This window comes from Ursus maritimus, unplaced genomic scaffold (assembly GCF_017311325.1).
Source record: "Ursus maritimus isolate PB19 unplaced genomic scaffold, ASM1731132v1 scaffold_33, whole genome shotgun sequence".
Classification (NCBI taxonomy): Eukaryota; Metazoa; Chordata; class Mammalia; order Carnivora; family Ursidae; genus Ursus; species Ursus maritimus.
In genome coordinates this window covers 14,424,333-14,433,739 of record NW_024425897.1, presented here as the reverse complement: position 1 = coordinate 14,433,739, position 9,407 = coordinate 14,424,333, and the positions used below count along the sequence as shown (strand labels likewise).

The 9,407-nt window shown below is 51.7% G+C and overlaps 1 protein-coding gene across 3 annotated transcripts in view; it reads right to left on the bottom strand.

Annotated features, from left to right (window-relative positions):
* PXN (paxillin) overlaps positions 1 to 4,222 on the bottom strand; it is a 45,895-nt gene extending 41,673 nt beyond the window's left edge. For all 3 annotated transcript variants that reach the window (XM_040619851.1, XM_040619848.1, XM_040619849.1), the window contains exon 1: positions 4,059 to 4,222. In XM_040619851.1, coding sequence (XP_040475785.1) covers positions 4,059 to 4,071 — 13 coding nt within the window. In that variant the 5' untranslated portion in view covers positions 4,072 to 4,222. The remainder of the gene's footprint in view (positions 1 to 4,058) is intronic.
* Positions 4,223 to 9,407: the final 5,185 nt, after the last annotated feature.

Below are 9,407 nucleotides of genomic sequence, written 5' to 3'. Positions count from 1 at the left end.
TTCTACGGATGTTCGTTATTATTAATTAAGGCACCGAGACCGGGACAACCCAGGGAAGAGCTGCAATGAGGTGAAGGTGGGAGGAGTTTTTCAACTTTCTGGCCCTGGAACAAGGTAAAGGCCCAAGGAAGCTTTGGGGGGTCAGCACACTCCATGCGACATGAGTTCTACGGGGGAGAGGCGCTGCTCAGTGCCCCGGCGGTAACTCTGGCCTTCTGTGGGCCCCTCCAGCCAAGTACCCACCCAGCCTCCCAATGCATGGCCGTCACTGGGGAAGCTGGAGAGAATATTGCGATGCTCCCTTGGAAGACCTCCAACCCACAGCGGCAGGGCTATGGCCCCAGCAACCCGAACCTCTCCACACCGAGCGGGCTACCCAGGCAGCAGACAGCTTAGCACAACGGAAAGCGCACTTGCTTAAGAATCAAACACACCAGGGTTCAGAGCCCAGCTCTGCACCTCACTAGCATACAGCCCAGAAGATCCGGCGCTGACGCGGAACACACCATCGCTCCCCAGGCTGCCTCTGCCGCGGGTCCAGCAGCTGGGTGCCCTGACCCTGGCCTAACACACAGAGGCACCACAGACAGGCAAGCCCAAAGTCCAGACTTTCCATGGAAACAGGGAGGCTCCGTAGCCCGGAATGCCCCAGGCAACTCCCCTGTCCCCCTAGCACTCCCCCCAAGGACAATGAGGCACTGTTTTTCAGAGGGTCAAGACTGCTGAGAAGCTGAAAGAAGACATGTCCAGATTCTAGCAGCAACTGGGCATTGCCAACAGCTGGCTGTTGCCCCTGGAAGAAATGGAAAGGCAAAGCTATCAAGGTCTGAACTGGCCCCACCCTTTGCCACAAAGGCCGTTTATTCACGATGGCCCCCAGGGCACAAAATTTGAAGGTAACTAGCAATTAGTCAGCAGGCCCATGGCTCACCCCCCAGTTAGTCACCTCACCCAGCACTTAACCTGATTATGATTTAGATGACCAGATCTGGAATTGGATCTGTCTGGGTTCCAATCCCAACTTCCCCCAGTAAACCTCCCAGAGCTCCTTTCCCAATCTGTAAAGCGGAGATAAACACCTCCCTCTCTGAATGCCAGTGATCATAACCCGCGCTGAGTCCGACGCCTGTCTCCCATCAAGCACACGTGACCATTACTGGACCGCAGCTGTGGTCACAGGCCCCCAGAAGGACTAGGAACATGAACGAGGGGAGAGTGAGGAGTTGGGTCCGAAACCGTAATCCGAGTACATCTCAGTGTTGTGGGAACTCTGTCCAGGAAACTCCAGCCAGAACTCAACAGAGCGAACTCCGGGCCAAACCAGCATCTAAACTGTAATGGGAAAAGCCACCAGCAGCCACCCCGCAGCACAAAGAGGAGAGAACACACAGGGAAGGGCAGTGTTTATGTTTTTCTGCCCAAAGAGCTATAAATTTGTAACTTATTAAACAGCACATGGTGAGTCTGTCACTGGCCGCTATGGGGAGGAAAGAGTTCCCCAATTTTTAAGACCAGAAAAAAAAAAAAAGTCACAGCAGAGACTCTGCCCCCTCTAGCCTTGCCACAGGACGGACCATAAACTCTCCCGTTTCAGGGACCAGGAGGCTCACAGCTGAGAGCACTCTCAGGAAAAAATAAAAACAAGAGGCCTGGCCTTTGTGTCCACCCTAACTAAGGAAAACAGCTGACAGGCAGTGTGTTGAGCAGCGATCCAGACAGCTGATGGGGCCTGAGGACAGAGGCAAATTCCTCTCCTCTCCTGCTCGCCCCACTGCTCCCACCCGGGGCTCCGGGGCAGCCAGGCGTGGCTGGCCTCCTGGGAGCTTAGGCCAAGGAGGTCAGGCAGCCCAGAACAACTGGGGAGTCTGTGCTGAAAGGCAGCAGAAGTTACAGGTGGCAGCCGTCACCCCCTGCAGCCCCTCTTTCACGTGCTGCTCACCCCCCCTCAGGAAGAGGGGCGTCTTGGTACACAAGAGCTGCAGATCTAGGAGCTAAGGACTGGTTTGGTTTGGTCATTCCATGGCGGTGCAGCCTTGGGCAACTGAATCAACCTCTCTCAGTCTGTTTTCTCTGTTTGTAAAAGGCAAGTAATAATGACGGCAGTGGCCCTAAGTAAGGGGCTCTTATAAAGGGTTGCTGCGAAGGAGGACAGGACAAGTGGAGGTATGGGGAAGCACCCCATAAACAGCAAATTTCAATTCCTGCAGTCCCCTCTGCCAGTATACTCTTTCCTCAAGACTCACTCAGTTTTCTGGCCCTAAATGGAAGACTGTCAGAGGACAGGAATTCTGGACTCCAACAGCAAACTCTACAAAACTCTCTCAGACCTTCGAACAGTACTGTGTGGAAGGGGCTGTAGAAAAGCAACAGAAACACATCAGCGTTTTAGAAACTGCAACTCTGCTCCCCAGTTCCTGCTGGAAAAGCATCGAGACTTTCAGATCCTGATTCAAAAAATATCCCCTAATCTCCTTTCAGCTTATTTTTTATGTGAAAAAAATACCTGCCTGCAAGCCATGCCAACCTTGAGTGTGTTGGAAAAATGGGTGCCAAGCCTGACCCAAAGGCAGAACTATGCTTGGCAGCCATCACGCTCTGCAAAACAGGCAGGACTATACACCATCCCCGGCACCAGGATCTCTCGGCGGCGCCGTGATCTTTTTCAAAAGGAAGCTGGCGGTCCTCCTCCCTGTCCCCTTGGAAGTCCAGCGCCTACAAATAGCCAGTCTTAACTTAATGCCCTGTGCGCTTGGGGGCATCTAGTCAGGGCTGTCTGATGAATCTACTCCTCAGAGCCTGGGACAGAGAAAGCATCAGTGGTCACACAAGCCACCCACAGTGCAGAGAGGGAAGACAAGGCTCCTACAGAGAAGAAACTTTCCCCCCCTTACCTCCTCAGCTCCGAGGCCCTCTGGCTACAGGCATGAAGGGGAGGAAGAGAATGAAGAGTGAATCCTCTCACTCTAGGGTTTAGGCCACTCAAGGCATTCCTAGAACCCTGGCATCAACCCCCTTGGGTTTAGTGTCAGGTTCCAGGAGATACTTTTCCCTGTCCTAACACCAGATCAAGACTGGACTGAAAAGAGTAGTCTGGGAGCTCTGATAACATGAAAACAGTAAAACTCTGTTCTGGGCATCCTGTCCTCCTTACCTGTGTGGCCTCCAGCAAGGCTGGATGCTGGGGGATGGGAGGAACTCTGCCAGCCCGGACAAGTCCAGAGATGGCCTTACCTTGGGGCCCACTTCCCACCTCATTCCCCTGGCACTGCACCAGAATCTGGGAGCAGGGGAAGAATCATGTCTCCCCAGCTTATTCTTCTAGGATTCGGCTGATCTCTGATAGGAAAGGGGAGGGGCAGGTCCATAGAGTGGACAGGGCAGTCGGGAAATGGAGTGACCAGCCCACGAAACAGGGTGCCCAGAGCTGGACTTGGGGGGAGTTAGTGGGCACAGGATGAGAAACTTGTCTTTGTGGGGGTGTGGTCATTGGAGGTTCATCTCTAACTTGTGAAATGAAAGGGGTGGCCTTGTAGGGGGCTCTCCCTGAAGTGGGGGTCCTCAAAGGGGTGGGAGCAGGTCCTGGAAATGAGGGACCAACCGAGTTTCGGCAGCTGTTGTTCCCTGAGCTGGGCAGCCGATCAGTGAGGTGGGGGTGGGGGAGCCGTCTGTGAAGGGAGGGTCCCACAGCGGGGGAAGCGATGTGGTGCAGGCAGTGGGGGTCCGTCCCTGAGGCGGACGGGGCGGGTCCCTGAAGTGCAAGCTGGCCCCTACGGCTGGTCTGGGAGATGGGGGTGGGTCCCCGAGGTCCGGGGTCCGGAGGTGGGGCCGTCCCCGAGGAGGGGGCTGGCGGCTATAAGGACCGCCGCGAGGCCGGCCTGGCCCGGGACTCAGGCCCAGCTGGGGATCCCGGCCCCGCGGAACCCCGGTATTCAGCGAGCAGAGTCGGGACGCGGACCGCCGGGGGCGGGATCCCGCGGCCCCCGCCGCTCGCTCGCGCCCGCCCAACCCGGGGCCGCGCGCCCCTCGCAGCCTCCTCCCTCGGCCTCCCGCTCACTCACCGAGGTCGTCCATGGTGGGACCGCGGGCACCAGGAGCCGGGTCGGCGTCCCGCTCTCTGCCCGTCCCGGGGCCGCTCCTCTCCGCCCAGCAACTTTTCCGTCGCGAGCCTCGGCCCGGACCGGTACGCGCCGCCGCCGCGCGCGCCCGCGCCCGCCGTGCGCCCCGCCCCCGCCCGCGGTCGCCCCCGGGAGCAAGCAGGCCCCGCCCCGTGAGCACGCTACCCCCGCCCCGCCGCCGGCCCGCGAGCGCGCGCCGAGCCTTCAGTGGGCCACGCCGGGTGGGGCGGCGGCGCCCCCTCGCGGCCAAGCCAGCAGGCGGGAGACTCCCAGGCCTTCAGGCCCTGCGGTCAGTCTCTGCCCGTCTCAAAGTCACATGTCTGACCGTCTGTCTGACAGATCCATCTCTTGTGTTGACATCTCACGGTCTGACCTGTGTCTGTGCATCCATCAGTCACTCACTCATCACATGTCCATCAGCTGGAGAGTCAGATTTGTCCACCAGTCTATCTGTCTGTCTCCCAGTAGGTCATCTCCCAGGAGGACCCTAAATCAGTACCAGGCAAAGCAGGGAAGCTTTGGAGGACCTTTCTTGGGTCGCCCTGTGGACCGATGGCAGCGCAGCTCGCAATCGGCACTTTGAGGCCAGACTCAATACTTCCGAGGGTATATATCCCCTAATCTTCCACATGTCCACCCTCCCTTAGAGGGAGACTTTTCCAAAACTCTGCAGGGACCAGAGGGGACCCCACCTTGGACACTAAAGGAAAAACTTCAAGGAGATTACACTCAGTGCCAGGCATAGTTTCCTGAAACACCCACTACCACCCCAGAGCCCAGAGGAGATGAGTAGAAACCAGGTAATAGTAACAGAGGCCATTCATCGAGTGCCAGACACTACACAGCTACTATTGAAGTTAATTCTCATAGAGGCTCCTGTGACTATCAGCCCTTCTCCACTCTTTGCAAAGGGCAAGGGTAATTCGTCGATTCTATATAAAAATGTCCTGTAAGCACAACTTCGAGGTCCCCTGCCCACCAGAATCCAGACCCCAAGACCCTCTAGGTCAAGTCAGGTCCTCCAGGAAGCAGATGTTGAGATGGAGTTAGGGCAGGGGGGGTGGTGGGTAAGGCTTGTGAAAGGAAAGGGGAAGAAGCAGGATCGGGCAAGGACTCAGATCTGACAAAGATAAATAACCTAACAGGGAGTGCCGGAACAAAAACTTGTTGGAGGAGCCCCATTGGGCAGAAGTGTTCCGGGCCCAGTTGCCCGGCCATGTTCAACCACTGGCTGGGGATGCCTTGGAAGAGCTTAGCCTTGCCCTGAAAACCCTGCATCTGGAAGCTGCCACTCCTCAATCTGGAGCACAAGCTCTTCTTTGAAGGCAGAACCAGGTAGCTCACCTTTGGCTGCCACTTCCTCCTACATTAAAACTCAAGAGCCAAGACTGCTCCCCAACCAGGCAGTCACGCTATCTCATGCCCTCCCAATGCCTTTAATATACCTCTGTTTTGCAGGCACTTCTCACTCCTGCAATTTACATGTAGTGGTGGGTTTCTTTGATAAATGTCCTTCATGCTATTAGACGAAAAGCACGTGAGGGCAGGAACCATGTCCATTCCTAGGGGTGCAGTATATAGGAGGTCCTGCTCAGTATATATTTGCTGAATGACTGGTGGGCATTATGCCTGACACTCGGAACGAAGCAAACCATAGTCCCTTTCCTCAGAAAGTTCATGGTTTAATTGAAGACACACAAGATAAGTAGTGAAGTCACTCATTAATTCACCCAGTGGTGAGATATTTAACAGTGCCTGTGCCGTACCAAGAGCTGTGTTCAGGCTAGAGATACAGGTATGAATAAAATGGAGATGGGGTCTGCCTTCTTTGGGGTTACAGTCTAGAAAGGCAGGCAGAAGAGCAAATAGGCCTATATGAAGAATGAATACCCTCACACCATTCCCAGCTGCCTAGAACAGCATATGCAAAGGCCTATGCGTAAGGCAGAGGCCATGGTGCACTGGAAGGACTGGAAGGAATTTGCAGCACGAAATATGAGGTGGGGAGTGAAAACGGGGAAACAAAAGGATCAGCAAGGCCATACTTTTTTATATTGATTACAGGTTGTTACAGTAACATATAGGATATATTGGAGTAGATAAAACATTAATTTTACTTGTTTCTTTTTACCTTTTTTAAAATTTTATTTTATTTAATATTTTTAAAAAATATTTTATTTATTTATTTGACAGGAAGAGCAAGAGAGCACAAGCAGCAGAGGGAGAGGGAGGAGCAGGATTCGATCCCAGGACCCTGGGATCATGACTTGAGCTGAAGGCAGATGCCCAACCAACTGAGCCACCCAAGCACCCCTCTTTTTACCTTTTTTTTAAATATGGCTACTAGAAAATTGTAAATTACACACATGGCTTGCATTTTGTTTCTAGTGGATAGGACTGGGTTAGAGAGTGCTTAGTGGACCGTTATAAGCATGCTTCCTAAAGATTAACTTGCATTGACAAGGCAGACAAACAGCCCTGCTAGAACTGAATTCAGAGTCCCCAGGGTAAGGAAACAGCCACTGAAAAAGCAGATCCTCTGGTGGGGTCACTCCATGGCCAAATGCACAGAAGCCCATCTAGTCTCTGGAACATCTCCGTGCTGCTCCCTCCGCCCTGATGACTATGGATGTCCCAGCACAGCAGCGCCCGTACTCAGTACTGTGGGGTAGAGGTTAAGTGCACATTGGTTAGGCAGGGGAATTCCACCCAGGTGCAAACCCCCCCCCGCCCCCCGCTATGCTCCTTGCTGGTGGTGAATCTCTGGCTTTTACTCTCTGCACCTCAGATTTCCACCTCTGCAGAAAGATGAATACTAACCACCTCTCAGAGTCATTGTAGGATTAAACGAGATACTACACATTTAATACTCAGAATGATCCTTGCTATCAATAAGCACTCTCTGGCTCAGCCCTACCCACTAGAAACAAAATGCAAGCCACATAAGTAATTTAAGACTTTCTAGTAGCCACATATAAAAGGGTAGAAGGGACGCCTGGGTGGCTCAATCAGTTAAGCCTCAGACTCTTGATTTCCGCTCCAGTCATGATCTCAGGGTTGTGGGATCGAGCCCCCCATCGGGCTCCACTCTCAACGCAGAGTCTGCTTGTCCCTCTCCCTCTGCTCTTCCCTCAGTGCGTGCTCTCTCTAATAAATAAAATTTTTTAAAATAAATAAATAAATAAATAAAAGGTAGAAAACAACAGGTAAAATGAATCTTAATATATTTGATCTAATCCAACATAGCCTAAAGTTCTCATTTCAACTTCATTTTATTTATTTATTTACTTACTTACTAATCTTAAAGAGAGAGAGACTGCGCAAGGGGAGGGACAGAGGGAGAGAGAGTGTTGAACAGGCGCAGCGCAGAGCGTGGAGCCCACATGACCTTGAGATCCTGACCCTGAAATCATGACCTGAGCCGAAACCAAGAGTCGGAAGCCTAACCAACTGTGTCACCCAGGCATTCCTACCATTTCAACTTTTGATCAGTATGAGAAGTATCAGAAATTTCTTACTTTTTTTTCTGTATGAGGTCTGCGAAATCCAACATGTAGTTTACACTTAGAACACATCTCAGTTTGACTAGCCACATTTCAACTGCTCAGCAGCCACATGTGGCCAGTGGCTACCCTATGGGACAGTGCAGCTTTAAATGTGAGCCGGCATCACTGTTTTTGGGGATTTCAACCTAAAAGCCATTTCCTTAGAAAACCATGCCCTGACCTGCAGGGCCCCTGTTATTAAGATCTTTTTTTAGCACCCTGGAAGGCACTCCTGACAATTATAATTAAACAGTTCCTGTGTGCTCGTTTGCAGCTCTCTGTATCCTGCTAGACTCTAGACTTCAGGAAGGCAGAGACCATGTCTTCACAGTGCATTGACTGACATTGGGAAGAAAGAAGGGATGAAGGGGGAAAAAACATTTTGAAGAGTAAATTCCAATATAGATGTAGAAGTTTTCTTTATAGCAGCTGCTCACTGTAGGAAGAAATTTAGGGAAAAAACCAGATGAACTAAAAGAGTAAAAGCAAGTGTCCATAAAAAAAAAATCTTGGAGTGCCTTTTTTTTTTTTTTTTAAGATTTTACTTATTTATTTGAGGGAGAGCATTAGCAGGGCCGTGGGGTAGGCAGATGGAGAGGGAGAAGCAGACTCCCTGCTGAGCCGGGAGCCCTAGACACAGGGCTCCAGTCCAGGACCCTGACATCATGACCTGAGCTGAAGGCAGTTGCTTAGCCGACTGAGCAACCCGGGCATCCCTGGAGTGCACCCTTAATTATTTCCTGAAGATCAGTTCCTAGGGGTGGAAGTGCTATATTAGAGGTTAAGTGCACTGTTGTCAGTTCTCTTGCATGGTGTTGACAAAGACCTCTCTCAACACCATCTGTGTCCAGATTAATGGATAACTGATATTTCATGAGCACCGACTTGCACACAACACTTTAGCATGATTCCATGAAGAAATCCCCCCCAGATGTGGTACAAGTACCACTAGTGGAATGAGAGATGTATAAATGGTACACAGGCAGAGATCCCTTATTTTAATAGTTAATGTATTCACGTGTGTTAGAAAAATACCTAATTAGCCCATAAAACCAATACAGTTGACCCTTGAACAACACAGGTTTGAAGTGTGCAGGTCCACGGATAGGTGGATGTTTTTCAATAAATTATGATTTTATAATTTAGGATGAGGAAAAGTTAAATTAAAAAGTGGGTCATTTACAGGGAAGTATGTAGTAAGTTACAGCACCGTGCGTTCTCAGTGATAGCAAAACTGGTGATGGTGGGGCTCCTGGGTGGCTCGGTCGGCTAAGCGTCTGCCTTCGGCTCGGGTCATGGTCCCAGGGTCCTGGGATTGAGCCCCATATCGGGCTCTCTGCTCAGCTGGGAATCTGCTTCTCCCTCTCCCTCTGCCTGCCGCTCCCCCTGCTTGTGCTCTCTCTCTGTGTCAAATAAATAAAATCTTTAAAGAAAAAAAAAACTCGTGATGGAGTTTGGGACACTTCCTGATGCCCAGTCACTCCTCAAGGGCACTGTGTCATTGAAGAAGTTGAGCTGGGGCAGAGAAGCACTCAGGAAAAACTGGACAATGAAACAGAAAGTGAGACCTTAGCTGGAATCCCAACGTTCCTGTTAACGAGTCTCGTCCATAAAATGGCAATGGTGAGGATTCGTCTTGATAACTGATACAACATACCTGCCTTGGGAGGGAGGAATTTTACACCCAGAATTGCAGGGGCAATTCTTGAGAAGGGATCTCAAGAGACTGTCTGGTCCTTCTGTGGGT